Below are 15,712 nucleotides of genomic sequence, written 5' to 3' on the forward strand. Positions count from 1 at the left end.
ATGATTTTCTCAAATTATGATTTTTTCCTTGTAATATGTCCTCTTGTCTGTTGGAATTAATTTCAGAAATGAAACGCACTGCTTTTTAATAGAATTTATCTAACATTTTGCCTTTTTGTCATTTTTTTCAAACAATAATATGGCTTCTCATAAAACTGACTTTTTGTGTAGTTATATTTTTACTAGTTTCTCATAAAATTACGATTTTTTTTCTGTAAATATTTGTCTTGGTTAATTGTAAAAAAAAAAAAAAAAAGTTAAAAAAAAAGGGGGAGATTTTGGGGGAGTTTGTCAAGTGAAATAGTGAATAATTTGGCTTCTCATGAAATTATGACTTTGCATAGTTTTAAAATTATATATTTTGACTGATGAAATTCTGAATTTTGTTCTAATAACAATATGACTAATGTAAAAGTATAACATTTCTTCTGGTCAAATTTTGACTTTTTCCCCACAGCGTATGACATTTTTCTTAAATAAATAAATAAATAAAACCTTAATAAGGCAAGAAGATTGCTTGCTATAAAGAACATTGAAAAAAAGGGAAAAAAATCTGTGGAAAAACAATCCCGTTTTACAGGCAATTGTTTCACCTTCACATGAGCATGTGGTTTGCAGTCTTTGTAAGTAAGCAGTCAGTCAGTCAGTCAGTCATACCCTTTGTGAGATAAGGATTTACAAGCAGCGTGAGCTGTGAGGGAAGTGCTGAGAGGACTTTTCATGCTAGTGGAACAAAGGTAAGCTGCAAAGCAAAAGTGAAATCCAGAAAGAACGAAGACAACCAGTCGAACAAGGGACAACAGCCTATTACGGAACATGCTAAATAAATTACAAGAATAAGTGGAGCGATGGGGATTCCCATAATAGAGAGCTGACTATTCTCCCTTGATTTTGGGTTGTTTGCAGCATGCATAATTTATAAGCATGGCGGCCTGGGCTTAATGTCTTGGTGGTGGCCCGGCGGGACTTGTGACACGCCTTTGATATCCGGCGCTCATCTTTCCTGTCTGCGGGGATAAAATATTAGAGAGGGACTCTTAAGTGCCTGTATGATGCATGTACATGCGTGTGTGCGCCTACGGAAAAATACCCATCTCTGGCGTTTCCATCTTCATTAATCAGCGCTCCTGTCGGGGAGGGGGGAGTCTTTCAAATGCAAACGCCTCAGTTCCGATTAAAAAGACAACCTGCTCTTGCGTCTCCCAGAGAGACCAGATAGACAAGGCTTCACTTCCTTGTCAAGAAATAGATTCATTATTGCCGAAACATCTCATTATTCAGACTCTGAGCCAAAACAAACCGGACGAGACTTCAGATGTGCTCCGGCCTTTTGTTTTTTTGTTGTTGGCCGCTTCCTAAGAGTCTTCTTTGAACTCTTTGCCAATTAAGTGCTTTCACTTGCCAGAATCACACAAACACTGTATTTCCTCATATTGAGGCAGAGATGTGACCTAAACTTGTACGCAAATCAGAATTGCCTTCCTCTAGCCCAGGGATAGGCAAGTTGGGTCCTAGAGAGCCGCAGTCCTGCATGTTTTCGGTGTCTCCTGCCTCCAACCCACGTGTTTCAAATCATCAGCTCATAATTATGTTCTGCAGGAGCCTCTCAGCTGCAGGACTGAGGCTCTCTAGGACCGAACTTGCCTACCCCTACTCTAGTCTTTGCTAGCGAAGTATTAAAGTCAGAATTACTGTACATATTTGTATGAAAAATGTTTGTCAATCATGAATATAACAAACAACTGAAAAACAGTAACTAGGTCTGTAAACCAACGTGCATCTCAGAGGACCGGCATAAGCCCAAGACTTCGGCCTCCGATGAGCTAAAATGCCGCCAAAACCGCCACGTTGGTGCGATGACAGAAGTGAGTGCAACTGAATGACGTCTGTTCTTAAAATTCAAGTTTTTCTCATTATGACTGTTCTTAGAAAATTAGCTTTGAAAACAATTGTTCCTCTTGTTCTTACAGTAGTTGCTTTTTCTGTCTTCTGACATGCCAAAATATGTAAATCACTATTTTACTGCAATGACAGAAGTCAGCGCAACTTCACCTAATATTCAGATTTGGGTCCCCTAAATTTACACCTTGGTTTATGTGAAATTACAACTTTTATTTTCCTCTGGAAAAACTGTGTTATCAAACTTTTTTTCTTGTCACAAGTTGCTTTTTCAAGCTTCTGATTGGCCAAAATGCGCAAGTCACCATTTTCATGCAATGACTGACACGACTGTGACTAATTCACACCTTTATTATCGATGAGCACTTCTTCTTTTTTTACGTCTGATATAACATCTGATATGACATTTATTGCATTATTATGAAAGTAGAATTCTTTTTTCTTGTATTATTTGGGCTTTTATGACCCAACAGTAAAAAAAAATAATGTTTTCTGCTAAAAAAAATACAATTTAAAAATAAAAACTGATTCCACCTGAAATGTAAAACTTTTCTAAAAATAAAACTATTTTGACCCAAGAAAATCCCTAGTTTGTTCCGTTACAGAGAAATCACCAAAATGTTTTTGATTTAAGTAGACAGTCCACCATGAATGGGACTGATTATCTTTGTGTTGAATCAAATTAAAAAAAAATTCCAAACATCTGCTTTTACGTTGGAAAACAATGAACAACGTTATTGCACATTTTTTGACATATGACAAACTAAAGCAATAACTGAATCGCTATCAATTCATGTTTGTGCATTTTTTTGCACTGTCAGTTAGAAATAATGTCCTATTTAAAAATAAATGTTTTTAAATTAAGGGATGGAAATTCATTTTAAAAAGTGCTTGACTTTTGTGTGTGTGTGTGTGTGTGTGTGTGTGTGCGTGTGTGTGTGTGTGTGTGTGTGTGTGTGTGTGTGTGTGTGTGTGTGTGTGTGTGTGTGTGTGTGTGTGGACATAGATAATTGATGTTTTAAAGATATTCATGTGAACTTGAACGTGTGTACAGGCAGCAAACCAGTCTGGGTTTGGGTGTCACATTATTGTGAACATGGACATAGACTGTGAGCGCAGAGCTATTTTAAAGTCTGGAACACATTTAGTTGTGTTTGTTTAGTCTGTGAGGCTACGGCCGAGGCTCCGCTCTATCTGACTGACTGACCTCACAGACGCTGCGGCCGAGCTCGCATCAGAAGCCCTGACATTATCGTCTTCTTCTTTCGGCGAGCCCAGAGTCGGGAAAGACTCACTGAAGCCGGGAATGCTAACCACAGGCGCATTTTAAATACGGCATGCCGACGGGTGAATAATATAGGCTTTTGCTTCCTGGCCCGATTGTGAGCTGGTGTGGAACTAATCTGAGGGCAGCCAAAACTGACGGCGAAGGTTCGTCGAGTTTGGCGTTCCTCCAGTGAGCCACGGAGCTGCTGCCATGTTAACTGCCTCTGACTTGATACCAGAGAGACCCCTTCTTACCTCACAGTGACCCCCTTTTCCAAAAACAACGATTCTTCTAAGTATTATTTGCTCTTCTCATAAAATGGGACATTTTTGCGTAATATTTCAAGTCCATTCTTAGAAACTAACATCTTTTTTTACAGTGTAAGGTTTTAGGTAAGGTCTTGTAAAAATGTTGTCAGAGTCAAAGTTATGCTTGAAATGATGTGTTCACCAAAAGCTCATTTTCTCTGTTTAAAAAAAAAAAATCTGAAACAGGCAAGTTTCATCAAAATTCTTATGTTCGGCTGCCGCTGAAGGGGTTGGCTCCAATGGAAATGGCTGCCATTTAATGAATTAATAGTACCTGTAACGTTTATACTACTTTGTCACTTCAATATAAAAAAATTCAAAATAAATTTTAAAAAATTATAATTTTTATTGTAGCAACAAGTTTTGTTTCCTAGGGAGGAAAAAAATCAGATATTGCAACTATTTTCTTGTAAGATTACAATTTGGTTTGAAGTCAACTTTTTATTCTAACTACGATAACTTTTTCAGAAAGAAATATGATTTTCTTTCTCATTGTATTTTTACTGAAAAAAAAAATCATGCAAGCGTTTCAATAAAATGTTTGCGAACTGTTTAAAATGCATTGCGGAGTTCATTGTTTGGCATAGCGTATGGGCCTCATCATTATATGAATTTGGCGTTCCTCCAGCGGGTGGGCAAAGCGTTTTCGCCGCTGCCATGCTGGTTGCCTTTGACCTGATGGCGACATACTAGAGACATACCCCCCTGGCTCAGACTCCACTACCGCAGAGGGGCCCCCTTTTACAAAAGCAAGCAAACACAGCCCGGGCTTGTTGTGCCTGGCACTACATGCAGACTGGAGGTTCAAAGAAGCTGCTGTGTATTCAGCATAAATGGATAATTGTTCTTTGGAAACTGACATGAAATATGTACACTGCTATCCTGGGGATGGGATGGGATGGCGCGGTTGGTGGGGGGGGTCAGGACATAGCAAACCAGCATATGATTGGCTGGCTGAGGGGGCTGTTCCAGGCTGGGCGAGCGGTTCAGCCGGGGTCTCGGGAGGTTAATTTTCAACCGAGGAAAGACGAGCCGAGGCTTGGCTTCCTTGGCTGTTTTGACCACAAGTATCGGTCGACACTGCAGGCCGTCTGGGGAGCCGCAATAAGGAGGTAGCGGTGAGGTTAACTCAATTGAAGAACAAGTCTCAACATGGAGCGCTTACGCAATAGCGACTTGGTTTCGCTCATCCATTTCCTCTTCTAGCAATGCGCCGCATCCATCAAGGCTGATCAATAGCCACGGGCTTCTCCACACACAAACGCTCCATCTGCTTACGTAACAGTCGACTTATCGGCTACTTTTGATGCTTATTTTGTTACTGTCGGCTGATTGGGGCCTGGGGGGGACTACAGTGGAAATGTGTCTGGCACTATTGACTTGTTTGCGCATGTGAACATGGAATATTTTCTTGGAAAATTATAACCCCCCCCCACAATACTATAGGACTCTTTTTCCCCCCCTGCAAACAAATTTTTCAAATAATATTACAATACTTTTTGTCCTGTTATATTTTGCACTTTTATCCCTGATAAAATAAAACCTTTTTCTGATGATCTAATGACTGAATTGTAACTTAAATCCATATATTATGTACTTTTGTATGATTAGTTTTTGAGTGTGTAAAAATAACTTTTTTCAATTCTGAATCTTATCACGTAATCTATTGCTGACTACTATTCATTTTCAACTCTTTCATAAAATTCTAACTTGTAGAAATTTCTCACATAATTAATTCTGACAGTTCCACCTTTATACCATCCTTCTTGTAAAAGTGTTCATTTTCGCACAAAGAAAAAAATGCATAATCATCAAACTTTTAAAAAATAAAATCTCTTGACTCTCATGTAACTATTTTGCTGAATGCTGATGTTATAGCTTTTTTTTCTGAAAATGATGATATTTTTCTTGCAAAATTGTGTCTTTCAGGGAATAAAACTTTGACTGGTTTCCTCATAATTGTACAACTTCTTTTATTTAGCCTGGCAAGCCACACTCACGTTCTTGGAAGGAAGAAAGTGGGTCTGGAAAGGCTGCCATTGACCGCTGTTCAGGCCCAATTCAAAATGAACCGTGCAATCAAATTTGTTCATTTGCTGTGACGAGCAACATCCTCTTGGGCGGTGGAAGTCCGTTCAAAATGGCGTGCGACAATTGTTTGTTTCCTTCAGTATTAAACTCAGTTTTAAATGATCAGAGCCACATAGTCATTAAACCCCCCAGCCTGTGATGGCACTGGAAATACTTTTTTCATAAGAAGACGTGTGGCCAAATCACGGGCTTATATATGAATGGACTAACAATGACGCTTCCTCGCGAGAAGTGAAGCCACCGGCGGCCCTCACTCGCTAAGGCCGCCTAACTTGAATACATTGATTTCTAGAGCTATCACAAACAAATATTTTTGTAATTAATTATCTTATCGATGATCCAATATCAAGCAGGATTTTGGTTTGTGAAGAAATCATAGTCTTGAAGGCAAAGCAAGCGACAAGTGATGGGGGGGTTCTCAACAGAGAGCTTAATGACCTGTTCTGCTTGTGGACACACGTGTGCGACAGCTGAAATGTCTGAGTGTGGAAGTCAAACTGCGTAAATAGAGCTGGACGTGAGCATGGAACAAGAGTCGGTGGTGGAGAAAGAAGAGGAATGATTAGCACGATGGCTACAATCCATTTAGATGACGCCCGCGAGAGCGACAGACAGACAGACAGACTGACATTGAGTGCAGCTACGTCAATGCCGTAATGAAGTCACTGCCCTCCATACAGCCAATAGAGAGATGCAGCTGTCTGCCATCTGTGCCACAGACACTCAGTTAGAGCGGCCAGAGAGAAGGGGTAGGGGAGGATGGCGGGTGTGAGGGCAGACAAGAGGGGGGCTGTTCTCTCTGTCTGACACTTGTGACTGAGCCAGTGCTACAAAACACAAGCCAACGCACATAGACACGTAGAGGCGCGCGCACACACAAACACACAAAATTCCCTCGCCACGGTTATGTCGACAAGGCTGGCTGAAAATATCAGGTCACACTGTCTGACTTCCAGTTCAACAAAAACAAAGTTTACGTGACATAACGGTCAACAATTTGCCACATGCGTGACAAAATTCAAGACACGCGAGGTGTACGATCGGCCTTGGCAAAAGTTCGTGCTAAACTGTGCCAATGTTTTACTACAAAGTGTCAGTGCCCAGCATAATGAAAAGAGGGGGTGGGGGAGTAGTAAATCTATCAGGTGTAACATTAGGTGGGAAAAAATACTATATATTTTTTTTATCCAGAAAAAAAATCATTTGAAAGTACATCAATTTACCTGCAAAATTCTGACTTTGTTCCTGTAAAATGAACAACTTCATTCTTATAAAATGACCGCTTAATTCTAGTAAAGAATTCTTGTAAAGTGACCTCCGCTGTGTTGCCTTGTGTATGATATGTGCTATATAAATAAAGATGCCTTGCTTTGCCTTCTTATTCTTAGATTTTTCTATTTTCTATTTTCTAAAAAAAAATCCTGAAAAATTACAATAGTCCTGTAAAAATATGACTTTATTCTTGTAAAACTACAACTTTGTTATAAAAAAAAAAATAATTGAGTCTCAAGTTTTCCTGTAAATATCTTATTATTTTTTCAAAAGTTTTTCCCTGCAAAACTACACCTTAATTTAATGTTTTTTTTCCCTTGCAAAATTATGACTTTACTTTCGAACAATTTCCCCAGAAATTCCTGTAATAATAAAATTTTATTCTCATACAATTCGACTTTATTTCTGTAAAATGTGGACTTTTTTGTCATGAAATTATGACTTTGCTCTCAGAATATTTTTAAAATATCACTTCCTTACTGTAAGATTCCGACTAACATTTTTTCCCTTTGGGTTCTGGCCCTAAAACCAATACTCCTTGCAATTGTTAAATGGACCTTCAAACAGGATTTTGTGTTGATGTTGTGTAATTGACGAGCCGTCATTATGAGGACAACACAAGTGAGATAAGTAGCGTACGTGTATGTGTGTTGCTTGAGTCTGTGTTTACACTAGCAGTGGTGTGGGGCACACAGTGTTGTTTGTAGAGCATGGGGAGGGTGGGAGGTGGGGGTGAACTCCTGCTTTTCAAACCAAACACTCTGAACAGGATACAGGATTGGTCGCTAGCGTAGAAAGTGACAAAGTTCCAGAATGCCCCCCCCCCCCCCCCACACACACACACCCTTGTTCGAGTCTCTACTGCTTGTAAAAAGCCGCAGTGTGTAAATGCAGGCCAAAGGGAAAAGGGTTAGAGCAACACGCCAAAGCCCCAAAATAAGCCAGTGTGAAAAAGTATGTGTTACTATAAGCTGCCTGGCTTCCACTAACATCCACTGGGATGTGGAAACTATGAGTCACCGCCACGGAGGCGGCGGCAGCTGAGGCGGCGGCTGCGGGAGTCTGGAGGATGTTCTGGTTGAGAGACACGTCCGTCTGCCTCACTTCCTGTTCAGACAAACACGCACTTTCATCACCACATGCACACGCGCAGACCAACAGCCAAATGTCCTCGCCAAAATACTTTCATTCAAACGCTGCATCCGCTCTTTGAAGAATGACATCCTTTTTAAATTCCTATCCAGGAATATGGGACTCATCATGAGGTGCTCAATAGGGGGATCCCGGTACACATCTGGACACAAGCGGTTTACTTTACAGACCCACACGTGACCAAGGCTCATGATTTAACCAGATACGAGTATGAATTATTAGAATACACACTAGAGGTGGGAAAAAAAAGGAATGTCAGTTTTCCCTTAAAAAAGTGCTAATCTTAACAATGATGAAGTTGTACTTCTGCCGCAACAAAGTCAGAGTCTTACAGGAAAATTATTGAAAATAAAGACAGGTTAATGATGTAAAATTTTCAGTCTCTTTTACTAAAAAAATAAGTCCTAATTGGATGAGAATAAGTCATATTTTATGACAATTTTAAACAAGAATAAGGTGAGATTGGCGTAACACATATTTATTTGTAGTTGTATTTTTATGAGAACCTTTTATGAGCAGTCTAATTTTAACAGAAAGAAAGTAAGATTTTTACCAAAAAAAAAGGTAGGAGAATTGCAACACATTTAATGAAAATAAAGTCAGATTTTTAGGAGAAATTAATGAGAATAGTCAAACATTTTTCAAGAACATTTTACAAGAAAAATAAGACCTAAATTTATGAGAATCAAGTCATATTTCATGAAAATGTATTGCAAGAATGATGTCACATTCGCAAGAAATATTTGCAAGAATGAAGTCATATTTTTACAACTGAAAAATAGAAGAATAATGTCTCATTTTTATGAGAACATTTCAAGAGAGTAATGTCAGATTTTTACAAGAAATTCAGATACTTAAATCTTAATTTTATATGTAAAAAAATCCTTATACTAGAATAAAGTTGTAATTATAAAAGAACAATGATTATATTGATATATGATAATTCTAAAAAAAAAACATGACAAAAAACACAACATACTTTTACAAAAAAAAACAAGAATAAAATCAAATTGTTACATGATATATTTATGAGAATAATGTTGCAAGTACTTTATTTGATTTTTTTAAGAGAATTTGGTAAGATTTTTTTTTTACAGGAAGAAATTGAAAGGCTATATTTTATGAGGAAAAAAGTCTACTACTTGAGTAAGGTTGTCATTTTAAGGGAAATAAGTTGTAATTTTACTTTTTTTAAATATCACAAAAATGAAGTCCTACTTTTATGAGAAAAATTAGCAAGAAATGAAAATCTGTTTTTTACAGGCTACGGGATTAAAAATGGCATTACAATATTTTGAGGAAAATAAATAATTAAGTAAAAATATGAAGAAAATGGAAATGTAAAGAAAAATAACCCTATGCAAGAAGTGTTAAGTGGAAATACTAAGATGAGAGATGAAACAACACATTTACTGTTACCGTATGACACAATTGGGATGGAAACCGAAAAAAAAAAAAAACACCAGCTTCGAGCACAGCCCAAACTCCAACTCAAACAAAGTTTATTCGAGTGCACGTACTTGCACGCACACCGTGCACAAGCTTGACACAGAGGCTGCAGTTACGCTTTAGGCCAGAGGTGACAGTCACGGGTAAAAAAGTGACAAACTCCACAAAACACCTTTAAGAAAATCCCATGACTTTTTTCCTCTCTCTGAAAACAGTTGTTGACAATTTTCTACAACAACTTCAATTCGAGTGAGAGAGAGAGAGAGAGAGAGAGAGAGAGAGAGAGAGAGAGAGAGAGAGAGAGAGAAAAGACATTCCGCAGGGAGACAACAACACCTGACAACATGGTGAGACAGAGGCCCCAGAGAGGCGGCTCAAAGTATGAGACGGTGAGCTGCGACGATGCGTCATTTAGCATCCAGTTAACGGCCCCATGGTGACGAGGTTAGCGACATTGTCTCACACGCTCCTCTGGAAGGACTGCGCTTTGTGCGCTGACCTTTGTTCGTGCTTCTAGAATATCTACTCGGCCCAGTGGACGAAGACAAATGGGAAGGCAGGACAGGAGACGAGTGTACCATAAATCACTACTGAACAGACAAGGAGTTTTCTTATCTCTGTACAAAAAGTCTTACATCACCTCTCACATCAAATATGTACAGTAAATCGTACAACCTGTTATTTTCAAATACTGCATATACTTTTATGGTTAATGATTGATGTAACTGCATACAATAAAACATTACTCTTCTTCTAAAATTTGGATTCAGAGCGGTGCCTCCGTGTCAGTATAACTTCTTGACATGTGCTAGATAAACAGGAGTGTAAGGCGGTGACATTTTTCACTTTTCAAACACACCTAAAGGTGGTCCTCGATTTACCATATAGTTTTACCATATAGTACATTTCTAGGCTACAAACAGCACGCACTGAACTGTAATTATGACTTTACTAGTATGGTAGTGTAGGGTAGGAACGGGCCGGTACTAAATACTGCAGATTCAACGTATCATGGGATTACATATACAGCTCTATATTTTGAAACGTTTTATAACAATTGTAAAAAAAAAAATTTCAATTCCCATTGAATGCATTATGCAGGTACAATAGTTAAAATCACAAACACAAAAGAAATGTTCTATATAAAACCAAAATGTAATCTCAGAAAATGAGTAGCTACTTCTCTGCTCTTCTCCACATCGTGAACTAACGTCAGAGCAGTAAGAAACAAACGGAAACTGTTATCAGCCATGCTAGTGAGCTAGTTAGCTGCCACGTTAGCAAGGCTATATAGTATTTATTTAATTTGTAGACAGGCCAATCGTTTATTTCAAGACAGTTAGTAGTATTAGCGTTATACTGAATTTGTCGGAGCGATAGATGGCACTCTCATAAATGTGACATCCTATTGTAAGTATTGCCTCCAATGCAAGTATTTGCAGTCACTCTTGATGAGCGCTTCTTTCTTTCCTATCCTTCCTCTATCAAGCTGTAGTACCTAATCTTTAATTCCAATGCCATAGACGCAACTGAAGCAATGAAGTCCTCCATCATTTTGAAATGCATATGCATGTAATTTGAGAACACAGCGCCTACAGTTTATTCAGTGGTGGACTTTAGTTATGGCCTTGCAGTTTATGAGGTTCATGTATTGGCCTTTTGTTCAATGACATTCCCAGTGACCCCTAGGTGACCTGTGGGGGGGGACAAATGATGCACTTCCCCTTCAGCTGTGGCCAGCTGGCCTAACCTCGTCTGTCTGATGAGGCCACCTGTCCCAGACCTCTCTCACCATCAAAACACACACACACGCACACAGTAGGTCAACAGTGGTTTAAGAAAACACACTAGGCGTGATGTAGTCTAGTCCACCTGATCTTTCAATAACAAAGTAACTGTGTTTTAACTGTTTAAAAAAAAGGGGGGGGGGACTCATGGTATTGCAGCTTCCTAGAAAATCACGAGTCACCACTTTTTTCTTTTTTGTAAAATTATGACTTTTTTCTCTAATAAAATATGTATGAAGGGGAAATGTGTCTTTGTTTCTAGGGAAATGCAGAAATCATTGTTAGAGTATGAAAAACTAGAAAAAAATTCCGCGGAAATTTTAAATGGGACTGCTGACTCTTGCAAGGTGGAAAGACGGATGTAGTACTTGTAGCAATAGTAGTAGGACTTTTAGTGGTAGCACTTGTAATAGCTAAAAAAGCACTATTTAAATAGCAGTCCATTCCATTGCATTAAGAAAAAAAGAAGCTTTTTTTATGTACTTAAAAAAATGTAAATGAGCTGAACAGTTTAAAATTCAAACGATTGGAATCGGTCAAGAAATGTGGAAGTTAACCATAATCAACATAAACTAAAAGTATCTTGCTGTCGCTTTAAGAAACATGCTCATTCACGCACACACATTGGACTTTAACATGTTGGAGACATCACGCACACACATTCAACTGAAATGTATGAGAAACGCTTGCCTCGAACAAAAGCCTCTCATGACTTAACAGTTGCAGATTCAAGAAATGGCTCGCTAGAACGGCAAGGGTTTGGGGAACGCGAGCATGTTCTTATTTTTTTTAATCGGATGAAAAATGACCAAATTAGCCCCTAGGCGTTATTGTGACCATTTTTTGGCTTTTTGTTGGTTCTGACCAAGCCATTTCAAAATAAAATACTGCCCACGGGTTAAAGCAGGTTGAAAACTTTTGACTTTATACTTACTGGTACCTTTTTTTTCTTTACTCTTGAACAAGAAAAATATAATTTTTCTGAATATCAACTTCTTTCAATATACTGAGTTAATTTTTTTCTTGAAAAGAAAATACATTTTCTCAGGTAAAAATCTTTGACTGTCGTTCTAGAAAAATACAAAATGTGAAATCTTTGCCTAGAAAAAATCTAATGTTCTCTCAAAAAAATGATTTTGTTCTTCCAAAATATAACTATCCACGTAAGATCACAACTTTTTTTCAATGAAAAAAATCTGACTACATCCTTGTGAGAGTGTTACGTTTTTGCTACTAAAGTACGACTTCATCCAAAATGTGACCTTTCCACACAAATCTCCCGACTTCTTCCATCAAATTCTTACTCCATTTTCCTTCTAGCAATCATTCTAGCTGATGACCACACAACATAGAAGAGCCCCGTGTCGTCCAGGAAGCGCAACTGACTACAACTGCATCCAGTCGAACCCAACCAGCTTTAAAAGTTCAGAATGATGGCAAGTCACACTTGAAGGCACATGAGCGAGGGAGGACTCACCTTGTCGTGCGTCCTCTTGAGCTGGTAGTGGAACTTGCCCTTGACCTCGTCTAGCAGCTGCTTGAGCTTGGCCTCCTCGGGCGAGCCTTGGTACTTCCTGGCCAGCTGCAGGTAGCAGGGCCACTTGGCCGAGTCGAACCCCCAGTGGCAGGTCCTCTTGTCGGGCGACTTGTGCGAGTGCATGACAAACTTCTGCGGCGAGAAGAGCAGGTGGCACTCCACGCACTGAACGCAGGGCGCCTCGGGCTGCGTGTAGAACTGCGGCAGGAACAGGCCCTGGCACTTGCCCAGGCATTGGTGCTCCACCTGGAAGCCGGCCTCACTCTCCTTCAGCGGGCCCTGGCCCAACAGCTTGGCTCCCAGCTCGGCGGGCAGCGCGGCACCGGGGCGCAGCAGCGCGTTGCACAGCCGCTGCGCGTCCGTCAGCGTGATGAGGCCGCAGGACGGCGCGTTGAAGGGCAGGATGCCCAGCACCTTGAGGATGTGCAGCTGCTCGGCGTCGCAGCGCGAACAGTACACGTAGAGCTCGTCGCACACCGTGTTGATCTGCTGCAGCGAGAAGTCCCGCAGCACCGAGTTGAGAACCTGCGGCAGGCACAGCCGCTTCTCGCCGCCCACCACGAAGCAGGAGATGGACTCGCCCTCCAGCAGCGAATGGGTGAGCTCCGTGGAGCTGTCGCAGGGGACCAGCAGGGGGCCGCCTCCCAAGACGGGAGGGGAGGGCAGCGGGGGCATGCCGGAGTGGGAAGGCTCGAGGCCGGTACGCGCCGAGAAGGCGGCCGGACCCCCGAGGGAGCTCTGGCTGCTCAGCGTGAACTGGGCCAGCGTGTGTTTGAGCCCCGGACTAAGGTCCAGCGCTTTGGCCGAGGCGGCCGCGTGGAGCTCGGCGTCCATGTCGCGGTGGTGAAGCTGCTGGTGGTGCGCCTCGTCCACCTGCTCCCGCTTCACCTTGGCCGCCTTATGGAAGGAATCCAAGCCGCGGCGCTTCAGGTTGATCTCGGCCATGACTCGCTTCTTGATGGGTGCGTCCTCAAGACGCTCGCGGTACAAGCGCTTCAAGCTGCCCTTGAAGGAGCTCAGGCCTTTGAAGGAGCTCTTCATGCTGGTTTGGGTGCTGGCCATGTCTGAGCGTTCTCTTATTGTTCTTTTCTCTTCCTGTCTGGATTTTCGGAACCACTCCTTTTGTTTATTCCGTAGGCTTTTCCTCCCTTGTTTTTAAACTATGCTGATTCTCCAGTGGATGGACACACGCATGATGGAGAATTTTCGATGTTCTGATACGATTCCTAGGGATTCAAAAACAATACATTAAAAAATAAGTCAACAAAGAAAAAAAAACACCTCAAAAGTTAAGAAACTCTACACCAAAATGACAACCTTTGGAGGACCACAATGTCATTGGACCACAGTAGCTATTGTCAAAATTTTGTTGCAGGCCAAAGGTAGACCTGCTGTAGTACTTTTCAGGGGTCCAAAATTTTTAATTATCTTAAAAATAAGATTTTGCTCTCGAAAACAGACACATTTTTCTCGAAAAATACTTTTTCTTTTAAAAAGAATCATTTAAAAAAAAAACAATTTTATTCTTGGAAAAAAAAAATTGTAAAAATGTATTTTTGAAACAGAAAAAAATTATTTGATTCTTAAAAATCTCAAAATAATAAAATTTATTCTGTAAAAAATGCAAGTGTTTTGTAAAAAAACAACAACTTTTTCCAGTAAAAAACATTCTCAAAAATATAAATGAGTACAATACAACATAATAATGGAAATATAACTTTTTCTTAATTTTGTTCTTCAAAAGATACAATTTTACTTAATTTCTAAAAACATTACTTTTTATGATCAAAAATATGAATGTATTCTTGTAAAATAAAAAAATATTATATTATTTTTTATTTGAAAAGTACAACTTTTTCTATAAATATTTCTATAAAAATACAGCAACATTAAAAAAATATAACTTTATTCCTAATGATATTTTTCTCAAAAATGTACATTTACTCTTGTAAAATTATAACTTTCTGTAAACATCTTTTCAAAGAACTACAACTGTCTAAAACAGCTTCTAGGAAAATTCAACTCGTTCCAAAATAATTTAAAAAAAACACACATTTTGTTACAATACATTATATTACTTCCTATCTATATGGCTACCTGTAGAGCACTCAACAAAGTTATCAAAGAGCATAAAATAACCTGCTAAGCCTTTAAATGCTTTACGGCTGCCTTTGCGCTAGTGTGGATTGACGAGGTCAATGGCTGTTTGCATGCACCACTGAGCCAAATGGCCATTAACATAGTTCACACAAACACATGGAAGCCTCTTGCAGCACTTGTAATTGAACCCGGGGCGGGATGTGTGTTTGTGTGTGTTGGGCATGGACTCGGGGGGTTTGAAATTTGTATGGGATATTTCACTTTTTTCTCTAGCGACTCTGTAGTGAGTGAGCAAGTGAGAATCCCGACAAGCAAATCCAGTGGACCAGATCCAACCGCCACAACTCCTATTACACAAGTCAATGCCGGCCCGCCGGCCACGATGCTCACACACAATTTGCACTTTGCAAGTGAAAGTGCTTCTGCCTTAAAAAATAAAAAAAAACTCATACTGTGCCTTTTTACCCCATGCGGGTTCCATCAAGCGCATGAAAAACACTCCATGAAAGTCTTAAGAGAAACTCCTTGCCCCTCCCTCACAGTTTGACATTCAACAGCAGGATTTGCCATGTGGAACAATGTAAACACCACATAACGAAGTGTGTCATAGTAGCTTCAACCGCGCAATACAATACTAATAAGGATTTTACTTGGCATAGGGGTTCTTAGATTTTAGTTTAGCTGAATAACACTTTTCACATAAATGGAGGTTGAAAAATAATCCGTTGATAAAAGGTGCAATTAAAATGAATAGTATTTCAAAGTTAAATACAATTGAACTATATTTAGGCTGCTTCCTCTACTGTGTCTGGTTTTAAATGCACTTGATCTTCTTGAAATCTTGACTTTT

The 15,712-nt window shown here is 39.8% G+C and overlaps 1 protein-coding gene across 1 annotated transcript in view; it reads right to left on the reverse strand.

The window, feature by feature from the left end:
* The window catches only part of skila (SKI-like proto-oncogene a), a 60,371-nt gene that overhangs the window by 42,368 nt on the left and 2,291 nt on the right, over positions 1-15,712 (reverse strand). Inside the window, exon 2 of the mRNA XM_077556328.1 lies at positions 12,703-13,988. Within this exon, the coding sequence (XP_077412454.1) occupies positions 12,703-13,824 (1,122 nt within the window). The 5' untranslated portion in view covers positions 13,825-13,988. The remainder of the gene's footprint in view (positions 1-12,702; positions 13,989-15,712) is intronic.

This window comes from Vanacampus margaritifer, chromosome 2 (assembly GCF_051991255.1).
Source record: "Vanacampus margaritifer isolate UIUO_Vmar chromosome 2, RoL_Vmar_1.0, whole genome shotgun sequence".
In the NCBI taxonomy this organism is placed as follows: Eukaryota; Metazoa; Chordata; class Actinopteri; order Syngnathiformes; family Syngnathidae; genus Vanacampus; species Vanacampus margaritifer.